The sequence below is a fragment of the Erinaceus europaeus genome, chromosome 13 (assembly GCF_950295315.1).
Source record: "Erinaceus europaeus chromosome 13, mEriEur2.1, whole genome shotgun sequence".
Classification (NCBI taxonomy): Eukaryota; Metazoa; Chordata; class Mammalia; order Eulipotyphla; family Erinaceidae; genus Erinaceus; species Erinaceus europaeus.
This window is the reverse complement of record NC_080174.1, coordinates 81,996,942-82,015,781: the sequence shown is the minus strand read 5'-3', so window position 1 is coordinate 82,015,781 and position 18,840 is coordinate 81,996,942. Positions and strand designations below refer to the sequence as shown.

General features: G+C 39.4%; 1 protein-coding gene across 8 annotated transcripts in view; it reads left to right on the top strand.

The window, feature by feature from the left end:
- Positions 1-18,840, top strand: part of DOCK7 (dedicator of cytokinesis 7) — a 172,050-nt gene that overhangs the window by 96,293 nt on the left and 56,917 nt on the right. For 5 of the 8 annotated variants that reach the window (XR_009553912.1, XR_009553913.1, XM_060206307.1 and 2 more), the window contains exons 21-29: positions 12-176; positions 2,388-2,557; positions 6,802-6,894; positions 8,052-8,141; positions 9,037-9,132; positions 12,208-12,348; positions 12,428-12,541; positions 14,303-14,473; positions 15,978-16,117. Coding sequence is in view for 6 of the 8 variants with exons in the window: in XM_060206307.1 (XP_060062290.1) it covers positions 12-176; positions 2,388-2,557; positions 6,802-6,894; positions 8,052-8,141; positions 9,037-9,132; positions 12,208-12,348; positions 12,428-12,541; positions 14,303-14,473; positions 15,978-16,117 (1,180 nt within the window). In the remaining 2 variants the exon portion in view is untranslated. The remainder of the gene's footprint in view (positions 1-11; positions 177-2,387; positions 2,558-6,801; positions 6,895-8,051; positions 8,142-9,036; positions 9,133-12,207; positions 12,349-12,427; positions 12,542-14,302; positions 14,474-15,977; positions 16,118-18,840) is intronic. The other 3 variants (XM_060206311.1, XM_060206310.1, XM_060206309.1) reach the window with 2 other exon arrangements.

Sequence of the window (18,840 nt, the reverse complement as noted above, 5' to 3'; positions counted from 1 at the left end):
TTTCTTAAAAGTTAACCTCGGTCAAGCATCTTTTGAAGCCATGGCATCAATTATAAATCGACTTCACAAAAACTTGGAAGCAAATCATGACCAGCATGGCAGGAATAGCCTTCTTGCATCATATATTCATTATGTCTTTCGCCTTCCAAATACATACCCTAACTCACCATCACCAGGTATGTTTTCTTTTTACTATTCAACTTGCCCGGCTTGGGTATTTATAACAGTATTAAAATAACCTTTGGGACATTGTGTGGTGCATTCACTCAGCAGCAAACATTGAATGGTTGCTGAGTGCTCAGAACTCAACTTAAAAAGATAAATAGGTTTGTTTAGTCTATTTATTTATTTATTCACCTCCAGGGACTTCCCACTCACTTTTTCAGAGAGAGATAGAAAGGCAGACAGGGAGAGGAAAACCACAGCACAGAAAGTTCTGTAAGCTCAGTGGTGCCAGTCTAGAACCCAGGCAAAGCAACACACTATCCCAGTGAACGACATTGCCAGCCCAATTACATTTGAAAGCATCACTGACTTACACGGCTTCCTTTCATGGGAGTTAGATCTTACTCAAAGGTCAAGTTAAGTTCCCCATTGTCATTGAGGAAACTTCAAGGCTCATCAGTATGTACCTTGAAAATAAGTTTATGTATCTGGAAGCACTTAGTCATTTCCCCTTTAAGATAAATAGCATTTTACACGTGTCATTTGAAGTATTATTGGATATGAAAGAAAAAGTAGATATCTTAGTAGCTCCCTGATAGCTCCATGAAACCTAATAAAAAGATTATTTTCCAGAAAGCTCTTATTTATTCCCAGGCAATAAAATAATGCAACTTTAAAAAAAAGTTACCTGGATTATTGTTGGGGCGTAGTGCATCCGTTGTTCCCGGTAACCATATATATTTTTTCCTGTCTTCATTTGACGTGACAGAAAAATTGAGAGGGAACAGGTAGATAGAAAAGGAGTGAGAGGGAGTTGGACGGTAGCGCAGTGGGTTAAGCGCAGGTGGTGCAAAGCACAAGGACCAGCGTAAGGATCCCGGTTCGAGCCTCCGGCTCCCCACCTGCAGGGGAGTCGCTTCACAGGCGGTGAAGCAGGTCTGCAGGTGTCTATCTTTCTCTCCCCCTCTGTCTTCCCCTTCTCTCTCCATTTCTCTTTGTCCTATCCAACAACAACAACATCAGTAATAGTTACAACAACAATAAAACAACAAGGGCAACAAAGGGGGAAAAAATAGTCGCTAGGAGCAGTGGATTTGTGGTGCAGGCACTGATCCCTGGCAATAACCCTGGAGGCAAAAAAAAGAATTGTTAGGCTGTCAGAAAAGTTACAATATGGGGCTGGGTGGTGGCCCACACACATTACAATGCATGAAGACCCAGGTTCAAGCCCCTGGTCCCCACCTGTTGGGGTGGGGGGAAGCTTTACAAGTGTTGAAGCAATGCTCCAGGTATCTTTGTCTCTCTCCCTCTCTTTCCCCCTTCTTCTCAATTTCTGTCTATCCAATCAATAAATAAAGATAATAAAAAAAATTAGGGGCCGGCTAGTGGCACACCTGGTTGAGTGCACATGTTGCAATGTGCAAGGACCTGGCTTCGAGCCCCCAGTCCCCACCTGCAGGGGGCAAACTTTGCAAGTGGTGAAGCAGGGCTGCAGGTGACTCTCTGTCTCTCACCTTCTCTGTCACCCCCTTCCCTCAATTTCTGGCTGTCTCTATCCAATAAATAAAGATTTAAAAAATTATTTAAAAAAAATTTTTAAAAAGAAAAGTCATGACATGTTCTGGTTTTCTGTGCAAAAAAGCATCATGGCTTTTTTGACAACTGAATATATTCTGTCTCATAATTTTTTCCCCTCCAATTTCAGTATCACTTTATTGAGGGAAAGATGATTTATAGGATTATAGTTGTCATGAAGGTATATTTTCACATTTCCCCAAGACAGGTGTTATATATATATATGTCTTATGTCTGCAGTGTTGACAATAAATGACCTTTCTCTCCAGTGACTAAGACCAACTGTAGGTAGAACAGAAGGGGTGGGAAGAAAGAAATAGAGCCGGAGCATGCTGGGTCCTAGATACACCCATATTTGAATGAAAGTAATATGAGTGCTTCCTTCTACTTTTGTTTTCATATTATGTAAATAATATAGAACCATAGGAGCAATAAAGACTTCATTCTTTTCGTTTATAATCCATGTGGTTTTTATTGGCTATGAAATAAACTGTGTTGCTATCCTTACATCTTGGGTGTTTTTCCTTATTTGTGGTATCTTTATTTAAAAATAAAAGCAATTCAGGATCTTTGTGAAATGTTGCAAAGACCCAGAGACTTGTCAGTTTTCTTTGTTTAATTATGTCCTGTTCTGTGCTCGACTGTAGGCCCTGGAGGCTTGGGAGGATCCGTGCATTATGCTACAATGGCCAGGTCAGCTGTGAGGCCTGCGAGCCTTAACTTGAACCGCTCCCGGAGCCTTAGTAACAGTAACCCAGATATATCCGGGACTCCCACGTCACCAGATGACGAAGTGCGCTCAATCATCGGCAATAAGGTAAACTGCAGATACCGATCTGTGAATTTGATTTTCAGTTCATGAACTAGTGAGAAAGACCTAATTTAGTCCTTCATTTCAAATGTATTTGAGTCACTAATAAGTTACGCATTTTTCTAAACCAGGTGCTTTATGTTTCTATTAAATATGCTGCTGCAAACTGGTTTGTATAACTTGCTCTAACAGTTCTGCCAAATTCTAAAGCTTCTCTGGGATGACCAGTCATATATAACTTACTTTTGTCTGCCTGATCCTCCATCATGTAAAAAAATGGCTAAATCGGTATTTTTTTTAAAAAATATTTTATTTATTTATTTATTTTAGATAGAGATAAACTGAGAGGGAAGGGGGAGATAGAGAAAGAGAGAGAGAGAGAAAGAGACCCCTGCAGTACTGCTTCACTGCTGTTGAAGTTACCTCCTCTGCAGATGGGGGCTAGGGACTTGAACCTGGATCCTTATGCATGGTAGTGTATGTGCCACCGTCTAGCCCCCCAGATTGGTTTTCTATATGTGATTGCTGTATAATAAGGATGTACCACTGAATTAATTAAATATTAGTCTTTGCTTGCTCAGTAGGTAAAGCACAGGCTTTTCTTTTCTTTTTTTTTTTGGCTCCAGGGTTATTGCTGGGGTTCGGCGCCTACACTGTGAATCCACTGCTCCTGTGGTCATTGTCTTTTTCTTTTCGATTTTTTTGGATAGGATAGAGAGGAGGGGGTAGAGAGAGAGAGAGAGAGTGTGTCTACAGCCATACTACCCTGAACATGCATTGAGAGATGAGGGGAAGAAGTAGGGGGAGAGAAAGATAGATACCGGCAGACCTGCTTCATCGCTCATGAGGCAACCCCCCCTGCAGTTGGGGAGCCAGGAACTCGAACTGAGAAAAAAAACAAAAAACGGGATCCTCCCACCAATCCTTGTGCACTTAACCCGCTGAGCTACCATCCGGCCCCGCTGAAGGATTTTTTTTATTACCAGAGAACTACTCAGCTCTGGCTTATGGTAGCGCTGGGGATTGAACCTGGGACCTGTGAGCCTTAGGCATGAGGGTCTCTTTGCATAGCCATTATGCTATCTACCCCTGCCCTCAAGTCTGTGCACCTTCCTCTGAAGAAAGGAAACTATTTACATCTAAGGGACAGATTAGTACTGTTACAAGGATTTTACTAAAGCAAAAATCCTTACATATACAAACTATTGTATTTTACTGTTGACTGTAAATCATTAATCTCCCAATAAAGAATTTTTTTAAAAAATTCCTTTCCTAACATTCTTGTGTAACTTACGGTTCTATGTTAGTTGGAGCTCAGTAAAGAGATCGGTAAAGATAGTTAATCAACTGGAAAATGCCAGTGATAAATTTGGTTAAGGACTATTTGATTGATTCTTATTTCTGTACCAGCCAGATTTTCGACATTTAATGCTATAAAGATAGAAAGCCGTGGTCCGGGAGGTGGCACAGTGGATAAGGCACTGGACTCTCAAGCATGAGGTCCTGAGTTCGATCCCTGGCAGCACATGTGCCAGAGTGATGTCTGGTTCTTTCTCTCTCCTCCTATCTTCCTCATAAATTAATAAAATCTTCAAAAAAAAAAAAAAAACTTAAAAAAATCTTAAAAAAAAAAAAAAAAGATAGAAAGCCACAGGTTTTCTTTAAGTCCTTCGCTTTAATTTGATGCAGTGATGACTATTGAAGGACTCAACGTGTTGCATGTATAAATACTATATAATTATACATTAATTACACAGATATTATATTTTTGCCTTTTCTTTAAACGACATTATCAATTACTCTTAAAAGTGAATTTAAGGTGCTGGGTGGTGGCACACCTGGTTAATTACATCTCTTCCAGTGCACAAGGAACCAGGTTTAAGTCCCTGGTCCCCAGCTGGGTGGGGGAAGCTTCACAAGTGCTGAAGTAGTGCTGCAGTGTTCTTGCTCTCTCTCTTCTCCCCTTCCCCCAGGGTCTCGCTGTCTCTATACTAAACAAATAATATTAAAACAGTGAATTTAAGTGTAGAGCACAAGCATTGTTATACGTTTGTGGAAATGTCTAATAGAACACAGTTACAATTTTGTAGATATCATCAGCTGCTTATGTTTTGTCATTTTGCCAACATGAGCAATGACTATAAACACTGAAAATGGCACAACAGGAAAGGCATTCCGTTTATATAGAGATTTGATTTGAGAGACTGAGAAGTCTTCCTGAAAAACATTCCATGCTGATTTACTTTTCTTTGAAATAATACGAGGTTCTGAGAAGACAGGCATTTTATTTCAAATCTACCATTTACTCATTTGCCAATATTTGATTGTTTCATTTACTATGCTAGAAGACATTAACATCTACGCAAAGCTTTTGTTAAAGATATTTTTGAGAATTTACTGTTTGAGGCATTGTACATAATTTACTTCTATTATTTAATTTGATTTTTATGAGGGAGACATGATCATGATTCTAGTTTTTTTTTTTTTTTTTTTTGCAAAGAAATTGAAAAAGGCATTGGACAACGTATCATGGGTATTTTATTAGTCAACAATAGCACCTGAATTTGAACCACACTCTCATGTCCTATATTGAGTATTTAAAAAATGAGGGGAAATGAAGCAATATTGCACAATCATAAAACTTTTCTGTTTTGTTTGTTTTTTTAAGAAAATAGGGACAGAAGAGGAAAGATTCCCCCCCTGGAACCTAAGACCTTAAGAGTGGGCAGCTTCTGTTTATTCCGTCTTCCTGTGTTCCCTCTTGCCTGTCCGTAATACCAGTGTGAGGGCCCACTCCTAAAGAAAGATTAGATTTAATATTTGACGGAGAGGCCTGCACATTTGTGGCGGTGGTGGTTCTCAGACTTCCCGAGTGAAATGAATGTCTCTGCTGAGTTGATTACCATTGTTTTTTTGTTTTGTTTTTTTAATTTGATGTTGAGGATCACACATCGGCAGAGTGTGTTCAACACTGAACTCTATCCAAGCTCTTTTGAATCTACTCTTTTTTAAAATCTTTTCTTGTTTGGGCTTATAGTCACTCCCTAATATTTTCAGCCTGTTTGTCTAAGATTGCCTTATTCCACTACACCTTTAAAATAAATCCTTTAGATTTTATTCAGGTTCAATTAAGAGTCCTAGGCTCCAACCCAGATTGCTAACTCCAGATTTCTGGGGGAAGAGCCCAGAAGCTGGATTTTTAAGGTTTCTCAAGTGATTCTAATAATAATTCAGGCTTAAAGAATTGAACTAATTCCCCAATTCCCTTTGCCTGAAATCAAAATAACCTCTTTCAAAGAGAGATAGAGTTCACTTCTGACCATTAGTGGCATAGTAAACTCACTTTAAGTCAATGATAGTGAAAATGAAGACATAACTCCTTCATATAGTTCCAGTATGATGTTTTTCCTTATAACAGTTAACACAGAATAGTAGCCCATTATGTTTAATTACAGCATGTAAAGCAGAAGAGACCTCAAATCCATCATTATTTTTTAGGAAGAAGCGACTTTTAGGCTTCCCCCCCCAAAATATTTAACTTAATTTCTCCTATTAGCCTCTACAAAGAATATGAAAGAAGAAGCAAAGTCAGTAGGATTATGGAGTAAAACTACACAGAACTTTTCAGTTGATCAACCTCGAGATGTCTTAGAAAAGAAGGGAATGTTGTCTTCTTTCGTTGCCTTATTTTAAGGTCTAGATAAATTTAGAAGAAATTGCTGGTAAATCTGTGCCATCTTTAAAGAGAGTTTGAGTGACCGATGCTATGGAACTTTACTTTTTGGTACTTTTACTTTTGGGTGATCCCTTTAAATAAAAACTTACTTTGGACTGGCAAAAAGATCCCTTGTATAATGCACAGCTGTGTCCTACGCACATCCAGGCTCAAGCCCCAGTCCCCACTGTACTGAAGGAAGCTTCAGTGCTGTGGTCTTTCTCACTGTTTCTGTCCACCTTCATCTGAAAAACTCATCCTGGAGCAGTGAAGCTCTAGTAATGACCGACCAAAAAAAAAAAGTTATCTTTTAATGCTATACTTTATGTCCTTGGTTATTTTTTTAATTATATTATGTAATAAGAATTTTGGTGAACTAATAATATTCTGTAGGTGCCTAAAATTTTTGATCACTTTAACAGTACTAATTAAAACCATGTTTGCATTGGAAAGTCTGGATTTCTTTAAGAATAATTGATAGCATGCCACATGTAATATTTCTTTCCTTTCCAACTGCTTTCTATTATATGCTTAGGGTTTAGATCGCTCCAATTCCTGGGTTAACACTGGTGGTCCAAAAGCTGCCCCATGGGGATCCAACCCCAGTCCAAGTGCAGACTCAACACAGGTGGTGTCTATGCTAGAGGTTTCTTTTTTGGCTGTTTCTCTTTAGAACATTACTTTTTAGTCTATATGATTTCAGTGGCTTGCTGCTTTTTTTTTTTTAATCATTAAAAAGTGTGTATTTTTGTTTACTTAGCACATTTTCCAACTACTCTGCATGAATACCGCCAATTGCACTAGTAATGCTCTTTCCCTATGTCCTATCTGCTCCTCCCCTCCTTATACACCCTGTCAGTATTTCAGTGCCTGCTGTTAATGCATTTGATGACTTTGGTAACAGTCTGCAGTAGAGGTAGTACATCCTCAGTAGGAAATTTAAACCTTGTTGTATGGGTTGTATGGATGAAGCCTGACAGTTTTCCATTTGCTTTTGGTTTAGTAAAGTGTAGCATTCTCATTTAGCATTTACAACCTTATCTTTTTTTTTTTTTCCATAACCACTGGCTCAGAATACTGATCATAAGCTGAAATTAGGTGTGGACAGTGTATTCCCCATAATGTCGGATCAGATACCAGAAGCAAAATATGTTTGAATTTGTACTGTGTTGCAAAGTATGAAATTTGTTAAACTTACGTGAAGTAGATTTTGCTTAACTCTCATTGCTTGATAGCTAATACTGCATGATATACTCCAAAATATACTTCTCATCTGTGTGTTGGCTTTGGAGAAAGCGCTTTTGTAAAAATGTTTATTTCCGTAATTCATATTTGATGTAGTATATGAGAAAATAAAAGAAAATGTCTAACTTTTTATTTAGTGAAAATAAAAATCTGATTTCCTTTTTTTTTTTTTTTTTTTGTGGCCCGAGACCAGTTGAGAAGTATGTTTTTACTTTTTCCGTGTCCTTACAGGTATGTGCATGTATCAGGTCACACAGATGAAAGTTTCATTCTTTGCAGCACTCTGAATTTATGTACTTATTAAAAATACTCAGCTTTTTTAAAACTAAAATTTTGTAGAAGTCAACTTTGCACTTCTAGTTATCATTAAAGCAGTCTGATGTGGTTAAAAAAATAATAATGAAAGGAGCAGCAAGGCAGACACGATCATCGAAACCACAGGAAAACTTTAGTAAGCACATGTAAGTCTCTGGCTGCAAAGTCATCTCTAGCAGACTTTAATGTTGTCTCATTCATTCATTCATCTTCACTCCTCCATAGGCTGTGGATCGAAGTTGTAATCGTATGTCTTCGCACACAGAGACGTCAAGTTTCTTACAAACATTAACGGGACGATTACCAACTAAAAAGGTAGATTCATATGAAGACAATCCTAATTATAGGGGCAAATAATTCCAACAGCTAGTTAATTTACATAACTAGGGTGAGATGTCGCAATAATCGAACTGTGTTTTAAAATACATTTGAGCAGCACTACTCCTGATGACTTTTTTGGCATCTCTCCACTGTTGCCCCCACCCCCACATGCCTGTAATAGAATCTTTGGGACTGACTGTATTTAGATTTGAAATTTGGTCTTCAGATTTTAGTATCAAAAATACTTCTATGCTTAATTTTCTTTAACTTTTTAATTTTTTTTTTTTTGTGTGTGTGTGTGTTTTAAATCTTCAGCGAGAGGAAGATGAGTTAGAAAAATTGTCCCTCGTAGTAAGACATACTGATTTGCTTTCCTTATGTCCAGTTTTGTTAGTCTTTTTTTCATAGTAATATACTATTTTGCAGATGCTTCATACACATTATTCATTCTAAGGCAGGAAATCTCTGCTTTACATCAAAGTTTTAAAATTTAGTGGTATTTCCTAAATTGTGCCGGCAATGTTTATGAATGTATTTGCTTGTTGTGAAAAATGTATTCCGGGCACACGCCACGTTTGTAACTGTTGAGTTTTTGCTCTTAGCTTCTGCTTGCAGGTACAGTTTAGGAGGCTGGTCTCCACCTACCTGTCTTTTTAAAATTACATTTTACTGCAAGATAACATGTAATTTGTTTTAGCTGTTCAACATGCCACTGTCTTACATGTATAAATAGCCGTTTCGTTAATGGGTGTGCTCCTCACTGCATCATTGAATGATTCACATGCCTTATTTTGCTTACTCTCATCTTATGTTAATTTTGGTTGCACTATTATTTGGTTTGTGTTATCAGCATCTTTTTGATAATAACGTTGGACTTAATTCCGGATAGCTTTTTCATGAGGAGCTGGCTTTGCAGTGGGTGGTTTGCAGTGGCAGCGTTCGGGAATCAGCTTTGCAACAAGCATGGTTCTTTTTTGAATTGATGGTGAGTACACTTTAAATAAAACACTTTAAAATAATCGCCTTCCTTTGTGGACAGTTCTGTGTTAACTCATCATTTTGTCCTAGGCGTTTTTTTTCGATTGCCCATCTTACGGTCTTTTCCACTACAAAACAGCTTTTGTAGTATCTCTGATCAGCACAGTGTAGGTGAAATCATAAAGCTTATGTTAGTGGGAGTCAGGTGGTAGCGCAGTGGTTAAGCGCAGGTGCCGCAAAGTGCAGGGACTGGTGTAAGGATCCCGGTTCCAGCCCCCAGCTCCCCACCTGCAGGGGCGTCGCTTCACAAGCGGTGAAGCAGGTCTGCAGGTGTCTATCTTTCTCTCCCCCTCTCTGTCTTTCCCTCCTCTCTCCGTTTCTCTCTGTCTTATCCAACAACAATGACATCAATAACAACAACAATAATAATTGCAATAAAAAAGTGAAAATGAATAAATATATATTAAAAAAGCCCTTACTTTAGCTATATACATTGTTGTTGTTGTTCCTAAGGAAAAATACTTTAAAGGAACCTGTGATGCATTCTGTCTTAATCTGGACCTAAGTTTACAGTGACAGTGCTGTCGCTATGTAGGTGGCGTAGTGGTATGACAGCAGCACTGTGGATTGAACGAGACACAGTTAAAAAGGACTTTACAGATAGCCACTGCTTTTATGGTTTGAAAGCTCTTAGGGAAATGCCAGTTGGGCCATTTTCAAAATTTTGTTTTAATTAATTCAAAATATAATACTAAAGCCAAGTGTATGGATTTTGTTTTTGTTTCTAGAAAGACTTGTGTTTATTTAAATACGTAAGCATATATAAACAAATGCAGCATACGTTTATCAGATGTACACGATGTGGTTGCGCTCTCTATGGGGTAAACATTAAGTCTCAATGTACGCCTTGTCGAGAGCAAACTTGTGATTGAAACTCGGGCATCCTGGCACTAGGAACCTTCTTCTTCAGCCTATAGAGATTTGAAAGCAAATTTTTTTCTTTTTCTTTTTTCTTTTTTAACCAGAGCACTGATCAGCTCTGGCTTTTTGGTGGTGCAGGGGGATTGAACCTGGGACTTCGGAGCCTCAGGCATGAGAGAGTCTCTTTGCATAACCATTATGCTATCTACCCCCAGCCTAGAAATTATTCTTTCCAGAAAAAGAAGTTTATAAAAAAGAATAAACAAAACCAACAACCAAAAAGGAAAAGACAAAAGGAACTTGGCAGACTATGTAGTGAATTATTCTCAGCATTGTTACCTATGGCAGACTGTGTAGTGAGTTATTCTCAGCATTGTTACCTATGTTGGAGCAAAACATCTTCTAGATTTTCATGATCTACAAAAAAATAGAAATAAATGCGGGGTTCAGCACCATAGCCAGCTTGGTGGAGAGTGTTCGTGCCTGTCATAGGCATGAGCCACATTCGAGCTCAGCCCCACCGCACTGAAGGAAGCTGTGGTGCTGTGTGTCTTTCTCTCCATCTCTTTCTTTCTTTATCTGAAAAAGTTTGCCTGGAGTAATGAAGCCCTGGTGATGACAAAAAGAAAAGAAAAGAGAGAGAGAGAGAGATAAAGAAAAGGTAAGAAGAGGGCATCAGGCAGTAGTGCAGCGGGTTAAGCGCAGGTGTCGCAAAGCGCAAGGACCGGCGTAAGGATCCGGGTTGGAGCCCCGGCTCCCCACCTGCAGGGGTGTCGCTTCACAGGCGGTGAAGCAGGTCTGCAGGTGTCTGTCTTTCTCTCCTTCTCTCTGTCTTCCCCTCCTCTCTCCATTTCTCTCTGTCCTACCCAATAACGACAACAACAATAATAACTACAACATTAAAATAACAAGGACAACAATAGGGAATAAATACATAAATAAAAAAAGGTAAGATAGGAAGGAGGGTGGGAGAGAACAGATAAGTCAAACCATATGTAAATAATAAACACTTCCTAGAGAATAAACAGCCACATACTTGGCTGTGCACAGGCACCTGGATTTGAGTCCCCACCCCCCATTTGCAGGGGGAATGTTTCACGTGCAGTGAAACAGGTGCCTGCCTGCCTGCCTGCCTGCCTGCCTGCCTGCCTGCCTGCCTTTTTTATTTTTTTCCACCAGAGCACTGCTCAGCTCTGTCTTATGATGGTGCTGGGGATTGAGCCTGGGACCTTTGGTGCCTCCGCATAAATGTCTTTTTGCTAACCATTATGCTGTCCCCACCCCCAGCCCGCTTTCTCTTTCTGTATCCCTGCCTTCCTTCTCAATTGCTTCTTGTCCTATCAAATAAAATATAAACTGAGGGGAGGGGGCAATAGCTGCTGGGAGCAGTGGATTTCCTGTGCAGGCACTGAGCCCCGGTGATAAATCTTGTGGCAGTGAGAGGGAGAGGGAGAATAAACATCAAATCTGTACTTGTAGGCATGCTTAAAGCTCCTAACTACAGGCGAAAGAGTGCGATTTCATATGTGTGTCTGCGGCTTCTTAACTGTAGAATCTTGACTTCAGTTTTCTGAATATAAATATCTTTACCATTGTCACATGGTTGTGAGTATAAATCTATATTCAAAGGGATTTCGTAAACTTCCATCACTGTGTTAATTTCTCACCTGACACTTTACTGTTAAGAAACCACCATCAGTGGGTGGTTGAGCAAGTCACAGCCACTCCTAGATGACTTCCGGTCATCCTTTTTCTGATAACATAAACAGAACTTTTTTTTTCTTATTTCAGGGTAATTTTCTAATTTACTATTTTATGAAGGTGATACAGTGATTGAATTGTACTGTGTGTGATATCTCTGAAACAAAATTTATACAGAACTTTTTTCAAAATATTTAAAGGTAGTTCAAGGGCAGGGCATATAGCATAATTGTTATGCAGAGCCTCTCATGCCTGAGGTTCCAAAGTCCCAGCTTCAATCTCTGGCATCATCATAAGCCAGAGCTGAGTAGTACTCTGGGGAAAAAAATATTCAATTAATTAATTGAAATATAAAGGCTCAGCCAAATTAAATCACACAATATCTTGAAGTAGTAGTCCTAATGTTTAGAGTGGCATGCATAAGAAATATATTTTACTAATAGCCTCTTTAACTTTTCAGGTAAAAAGCATGGTGCACCATTTATACTTTAATGATAAACTTGACGCACCGAGGAAAAGTCGATTTCCAGAACGTTTCATGGATGACATTTCTGCCCTTGTTAGCACAATTGCTAGTGATATCATTTCCCGGTTCCAGAAGGTAATATCCCCTTTCAAGCTCACATTAAACTCTCATGCTTTTATTGGGCTTTACTATGTGTTTTATTGTTAATTCCCAGGACACAGAAATGGTGGAGAAACTCAACACCAGCCTAGCATTCTTCCTCAATGATCTGTTGTCTGTTATGGACAGAGGATTTGTCTTTAGCCTTATAAAGACCTACTATAAACAGGTAATGAATAATTTAGCAACAATTATTTAAATAATTATGTTTATTTTATCTAGAACTGGACCTAGGAGACCCTCAAGAACATAGTCATAATTTTTTTTTTTAGTAGCATATTTTTATCAGTAAGGAAGAAAACAAATTCCATTTGTTTTATCAGAACATAGGAATGTGGAAAGCTGCGTCTCTCTTGAGTCACACTGATCCTCCTGTCACTGTTTAATTCCTCTCTGGAATACACGATGGAGTCAGTGGTCTGAATGTAAAGCAACTCAAAGAGGCAGGGCCAGAGTAGCAGTTATATTGGATAAACAGCAAACCTAATGTCTTTATTGATTTTTTTTAAAACTGCATTTTGCTCTACGTTTCTCCTGTTATAATACTGGACGTCGTAGAGTTTAGAGTTGTGGAGAATGTTTATACAAGCCATGAATGACATTCATTTTCTTGGTTTTACTACATTAAAAGCATCCTAGGACTTTTCCAAAAACAACTGATTGTATCTTAAGTTATAATCAACTAGCTAACGCAACCAGGTTTTTCGAAAGTGTTAAGTCATTGGTCCTGATAGATCCTTTGAGTAAATGACCTTTATATTCATCCTAAAATAACCTTGCCCTCCACCCCCACTTTATTAGAGGCTAATGGCCTAGAATTACCTTTTAAAAGAACTCTGTGGGAGCCGGGCAACGCGTGGTAGGTTGCGCAGCAGGTTAAGCGCATGTGGCGCCAAGCGCAAGGGCCAGCTTAAAGATCTGGGTTTGAGCCCCCAGCTCCCCACCTGCAGGGGAGTCGCTTCACAAGCAGTGAAGCAGGTCTGCAGGTGTCTGTCCTTTTCTCCCCCTCTGTCTTCCTCTCCTCTCTCCATTTCTCTCTGTCCTATCCAACAACGACAACAACATTTAACTACAACAATAAAACTTGTAACAAGGGCAACAAAAAGGAAAATAAATATATAAAAAAAAGAACTCTGAAAACATATGTCTCTGACCCTTTCCAGAACTATTTAAGGAGTTGAGTGTGGGACACAGAGCTTATTTTAACGTCTTTAAAAAAAAAAAAAACGAGCACTACATGGCTCTGAGTTAATGGTGATGTTGGGGTTAAACCTAGGAAATCAGCCTCAGGCATGAAAACCTTTTACAGAATCATTATGATATCTCCTTGGCCTCAGACACATTGTGAAGTTCAAATTATTTTTTTAAATCTTTTAGTGAAGAATGCTACTTGAGGGCTGGGTGGTGACCCACTTAGTTAAGTATATGCATTCACTTGTGTAAGGACCCAGGTTCCAGCCCCTGGTTCCCACCTGCAGGGTGAAAGCTTCACAAGTAGTGAAACAGTGCTGCAGGTATCTGTCTCTTTCGCTTTTTCCGCTTTCGCTTTCTCTCTCCATCCCCCTTCCCTCTCAATTTCTCTCTGTCCTATCAGATAAAATAAATCTTAAATAAATAGTTTAAAATTAAAAACAATAAGACAAATGCTACTTGGGAGTCTTACTACTTGAAATTGTGAAGACCTGTTTTTGTGTGTGTGTCCTTATTTTGTTTCTTTTAATAGAGAAATTAAAACTGTGTGACACAAATATTTGCAATAATATGTATTATTTATTTTAGCAGTAATTGGAAGAGGCTGATCCTGCTAGGTAAAACCACACGATCCCAAACTGCCCAATGATTATTGTTTTTGAATGCTTTATTCTGGTGTTTGAACTGGAGAAATTATATATTCCATTGATGTTCTCCTATTTTATGCAATTCTTTAAAGGTTTCGTCAAAGCTTTATTCATTGCCAAATCCAAGTGTCTTGTTGTCCTTGAGGCTGGATTTTCTGAGAATCATCTGTAGCCATGAGCACTATGTTACATTAAACTTACCCTGTAGCCTGCTCACTCCACCTGCATCTCCGTCACCTTCGGTTTCTTCTGCAACATCTCAGGTATGCAAATTGTAAGAAAAATACATCTCTTAATAATGTTCGACAAGACCGTAGGATAAGAGGGGTACAATTTCAACACAGTTCCCAACATCAGAGCTCCACATCCCATCCCCTCCACTGGAAGCTTTCCTATTCTTTATCCCTCTGGGAGTATGGACTAAAATTCTTTAGGGGATACAGAAAGTGGGAGGTCTGGGTTCTGTAATTGCTTCTCCGCTGGACATGGGCGTTGGCAGGTTGATCCATACTCCCAGCCTGTCTTTTTTTTTCCCTAGTTGGGTAGGACTCTGGGGAGGTGAGGTTCCAGGACACATTGGTGATGTTTTATACCCAGGGAAGTCAGTTTGAAGTCATGGTAGTATCTGCAGCTTGGGGATGAAAAGCATTAAAATAAAAAACAGAACAAATTGTTTAATAATCAGGAATCTAAAGATAAAAATATAGCAGATGAGATTTGGGGTCTCCATTTTGGAAAAATCTAGGAAGCCTATTTTGGTATATTCTAAGGGGCCCATGACTATGAATGTTTGCCTGAGCCTGACAGCTAACATGCAGGTGGGCTAAAAATCTTATCTGGGGAGATGATGTCAACAGTGGGAGATAGGACTTAACAGCCAGATCAGGGCAGAGAGTAGCTCCCAAATAAGGGGCAAGTATATAAATACCGTTAACTCTAAACCCCATCAATCTGATCTGGGTCTCAAAGAAAAATTTTACCTTTGCTACCAACAAACCCTAAGTTGTCGACCACAAAGTGATAGTAATTTCCCAGAGATACTTATTTTCTATGAAAACCAGTTTTTACCATTATGAATTTGTAACCCAAAAGCCTTGATTGTGAAAATTTATTTTGTGCTCAGCAGTGAGTAAGTGATGTGAGGATTAGATTACTCAGTCACTTGTTTTCCCTGTCTGAGCATGAAATGGAAACATGAAGTGACCAAAAGAATGATGGGAGAAAACAGTTGGAAAAGTTTTAGTATGAGAAAAGGGAAATTGAAATTAATCAAGCATTATTTCATTATAGTTTGCTATGCCAAAAGTAAGAGAAGTTACTTTCTTCATTGATAATAATAGCAAGGTAAATAAACTACACTAGAACAGTGCTGCTTGCTTGCAGGTAATGCTTAAATTTCATTTGTTGGGAGTCGGGCGGTAGCAAAGCAGGTTAAGTGCAGGTGGCGCAAAGTGCAAGGACCACTGCAAGGATCCCAGTTCGAGCCCCCGGCACCCCACCTGCAGGGGAGTTGCATCACAAGTGGTGAAGGTTTGCAGGTGTCTGTCTTTCTCTCTGCCTCTTTGTCTTCCCCTCCTCTCTCCATTTCTCTCCTATCCAACAACAACGACATCAGTAACAACAACAGTAATAACTACAACAATAAAACAAGGGCAACAAAAGGGAATAAATAAATATTTAAAAGAAATTTTCATTTGTTGTGATACTGTGTGTAGAATGCTGTGTTCCACAGATACTATAGGTTCCTCGTACTTCATTCTCTCACAGAGTTCTGGATTTTCCACAAATGTACAAGACCAGAAGATTGCAAATATGTTTGAATTATCTGTGCCTTTCCGCCAGCAGCATTATTTGGCAGGACTTGTCTTGACAGAGCTAGCTGTTATTTTAGACCCTGATGCTGAAGGGTGAGTAAATCAGTTTTTGACTTCTGGAGTATCAGCTTGAGGACAGTAGACTCGTCTTCCACCTGAATCCTTGTGAATATATGGCATTTGTCATCATTCTATGTAATATTTTATTTGATAATTCATGAAGAAGATAGGCAGAGAGAAAGAACCAGACATCACTCTGGTTCATGTGCTTCTGGGCATTGAACTCCAGACCTCATGCTTGAGGTCCAGTGCTTTATTCACTGTGCCCCCTCTTGGAGCACTGTCCTTCCCTGGGTTTTAACCATCAAGAGAGCATGAAATCTTTGGGCCGATTTCATGAAGAAGCCCTGATGTATTTTTGGTGAATTAGTGAAATAGCTGGTTTGTAATGTTCTTAGCAACTGTCAGAGACATTGTTGATGCTCAGTAAATTGTGAAAGATTAAATCTTCTCCAGATTAAAGGTATGTGCTTTTTCAGAATACTAACTTCTGCAGTAGGAATATGTATGTATAATGTGGAGGGAGGTTGAGAGGTAGCGAGGGAGATATCAGAGCACTGCCTAGTCGATTTTGATACAGTACATCGAATCCTTCAGGGCTCCCACACAACAGAACACTTGTTTTACGGCAGTTAGATCAGTGCTCCACAAAGGTGATGCTTAGACTGTCAATTCATGGCTTCTTTGTTACAGAGCACAGGATAAGGAATTTGTACTTAAATGTAGATACATCATGTCACTAAACACAGTGTTTCTTTAACTCATATGGCTTTTGTATGTGCGCATGAGTTTAGACCTACTATGGAGGCAATGAGCTGATGAACAGTGATCTCAGACTATTAGCAAACAAAGCAGTTGGCTAACTGGCTGTAATGGTTTTTTTTTTTAATTTATTTTATTTATTCCTTTTTGTTGCCCTTGTTTTATTATTGTAGTTATTATTGTTGTCATCGTTGTTACTAGATAGGACAGAGGGACATGGAGAGAGGAGGGGAAAACAAAGAGGGGGAGAGAAAGATAGACACCTGCAGACCTGCTTCACCACCTGTGAAGCAACTCCCCTGCAGGTGGGGAGCTGGGGGCTCGATCCTGGGAACCTTACACCGGTCCTTGTGCTTGGGGCCACCTGCGCTTTACCCACTGTGCTACCGCCTGACTCCCTCACTCTCTTTTCTATAATTACAACAATAAAACGAGGGCAACAAAAGGGAATAAATAAATATTTTTTAAAAAGAACCATAGGATAAGAGAGGTGCAACTCCATACAATTCCCACCACCAGAACTCTGTATCCCATCCTCTCCCCTGGTAGCTTTCTTATTCTTTTTTTTTTTTAAGATTTTATTTATTTATTTATGAGAATGGTAGTAGGAGAGAGAGAAAGAACCAGACAGCAGTCTGGCACATGTGTTCCCGGGGATCGAACTCAGGATCTCATGCTTGAGAGTCCAAAGCTTTATCACTGCACCACTTCCTGGACCACACTTTCCTATTCTTTATCCCTCTGGGAGCATGGACCCAGGGTCATTATGATGTACAGAAGGCAGAAGGTCCGGCTTCTGTAATTGCTTCCCCACTGAACATGGGCATTGCAGGTCGATCCATACTCCCAGCCTGTCTCTCTCTTTTTTTTTTTCTTTCTGTTAAAGAACTGCTTTATTAATACAAAATTAGACACACACAAACCACAAATTATTGAGTTTATATAGGTCAGTCATAGCAAATAGGTGGCAATTCAATATCCATGGCTGACAGAATGCTTGAAGGAGACTGGAACATATCAGATTCCCACAGTGGGGTGGGCATCTTCGCAGGGGAAGGGGGACCCAGGTTCAGCAGCTTGTCAAATTGAGTTCAGACAGTTGGAAGTCTGGGATGGTAGTTGCTCAGAGTCCATGAATACATACCCACATTTATACTAGAAGTCAAAAGGTTAGACATAAAAACCAAACGACTAGAATCTGAAACTTTAACAAAATGATAAGCATACAAGGAATATTAGAGCTATTTGAAGAAAATAGTTGAGAACATCAAAGATGACAAGATATCAAGTAGAAAACTAAAGGGAATGTCATCCGCGAGGTAATACAGCGGATAAAGCATGAGGTCCCGAGTTCAATCCCCAGCAGAAAATGCACCCAGATGTCTGGTTTTTTTCCTCCCTCTCCCTCATATTTCTCATTAATAAATAAGTTAAAGGGAGTCAGGCAGTAGCGCAGCGGGTTAAGCGCAGGTGGCACAAAGCGCAAGAACTGGCTAAAGATCCTGGTTTGAGCCCTGGCTCCCCACCTGCAGGGGAGTCACTTCACAGGCAGTGAAGCAGGTCTGCAGGTGTCTATCTTTCTCTCCCTCTCTCTGTCTTCCCCTCTTCTCTCCATTTCTCTCTGTCCTATCCAACAACAGCAACATTAATAACAACAACAGTAATAACTACAACAATAAAACAAGGGCAACAAAAGGGAATAAATAAATATAAAAAAAGAAATAAAATAAATAAATTTTTTAAAAAAGGAAGGAAAACTAAAGGGAAAGCCGAGATATGTTCACTGTGTGCTCCTCTTAAAAGTATTTAAAAATGTACTTTTTGGGGCTGGGTGGTGGTGCACCTGGTGACCACACATGTTACAATGCGAGTTCGAGCCCCTCCGTCTCCATCTGCAGAGAGAAAGCTTTGAGCGTGGTGAAGCAGGGCTGCAGGGGTTCGTCTCTATCCCCCCTTTCCCTTTTGTTTTCTGACAGTCTCTGTCCCATAATTAA